Source organism: Orcinus orca, chromosome 3 (genome assembly GCF_937001465.1).
Source record: "Orcinus orca chromosome 3, mOrcOrc1.1, whole genome shotgun sequence".
Classification (NCBI taxonomy): domain Eukaryota; kingdom Metazoa; phylum Chordata; class Mammalia; order Artiodactyla; family Delphinidae; genus Orcinus; species Orcinus orca.
The window spans coordinates 79,448,902-79,450,152 of record NC_064561.1 but is presented as its reverse complement, the minus strand read 5'-3'; the positions used below and the strand labels follow the sequence as shown (position 1 = coordinate 79,450,152).

The following is a 1,251-nucleotide window of genomic DNA, read 5'->3' as shown; positions in this document are numbered from 1 at the left end:
AAACAACCCAGGAAATGTGCTTTAGATACTACTATCTAGGTACTTCAGAGAGGAGCTAAAGTAGAGGATATGGGGGAGAGGTCTGTCCCGGGAAGCCCTCATAGGATCCTGCTTGGTTACAATATTACTGCTTATAGACCATGCACCTGGTCACCCAAGAGATTTGATGAAGATGTACAATGAGATTCAAGTTGTTTTCATGTCTACTAACACAACATCCATGCTGCAGTCCATGGATCAAGGAGTTATTTCAACTTTCAAGACTTATTCTTTAAGAAATACATTTCATAAGGCTATAGCTGCCATAGATAGTGATTCATCTGATGGATCTGAGTAAATTAAAAAACCTCTGGAAAGGAGTCACCTTTCTAGACGTCATTTAGAACATTCATGATTCATGGGAGAGATCAAAATATCAATGTTAACAGGAGTTTGGAGGAAGTTGATTCCAACCCTCGTGGATGACATTGAGGGATTAAAGACTTCAGTGGAGGAAGTCACTGTAGATGTGGTAGAAATAGCAAGAGAATTAGAATTAGAAGTGGAGCCTGAAGATGTGACTGAATTGCTGCAATCTCATGATAAAACTTGCATGCATGAGGAATTGCTTCTTATGGATGAGCAAAGAAAATGGTTTCTTGAGATGGAATCTACTCCTGGTAAGGATACTGTGAAGACTGTTGAAATGACAACACAGAATTTAGAATATTACATAAACTTAGTAGATAAAACAGTGGCAGGGTTTGAAAGAATTGACTCCAATTTTGAAAGAAGTTTTACTGTGCATAAAATCCTGTCAAAGAGCATTGTAAGCTACAGAGAACTCATTCATAAAAGGAAGATTCCATCAATGTGGCAAACTACATTGTTATTTTTAAGGAATTGTCACAGCACCCCAGCTTTCAGCAATCACCATCCTGATCAGTCAGCAGCTACCAACATTGAGAAAAGACCCTCCACCAGCAAGAAGATTACAACTCACTGAAGGTTCATATGATGGTTAGCATTTTTTAGCAATAAAATCTTTTAATTAAGGCACGTACATTTTTAGACATAATGCTAGTGCACACTTAATAGGTTACAGCATAGTGTAAATATAACTTTTTATGTTTGTTTTTTTGCGGTACGCGGGCCTCTCACCGTTGTGGCCTCTCCCGTTGCGGAGCACAGGCTCCGGACGCGCAGGCTCAGCAGCCATGGCTCACGGGCCCAGCCGCTCAGCGCCATGTGGGATCTTCCCGAACCGGGGCA

The 1,251-nt window shown here is 40.8% G+C and overlaps 1 protein-coding gene across 1 annotated transcript; it reads left to right on the top strand.

Moving 5' to 3' along the window:
* The first annotated feature begins 338 nt into the window (after window positions 1-338).
* Window positions 339-989, top strand: LOC125963806 (tigger transposable element-derived protein 1-like). Its single transcript, XM_049707278.1, has one exon. The coding sequence runs from the start codon at window positions 398-400 to the stop codon at window positions 983-985; it is 588 nt and encodes a 195-aa protein (XP_049563235.1). The 5' UTR covers window positions 339-397; the 3' UTR covers window positions 986-989.
* Window positions 990-1,251: the final 262 nt, after the last annotated feature.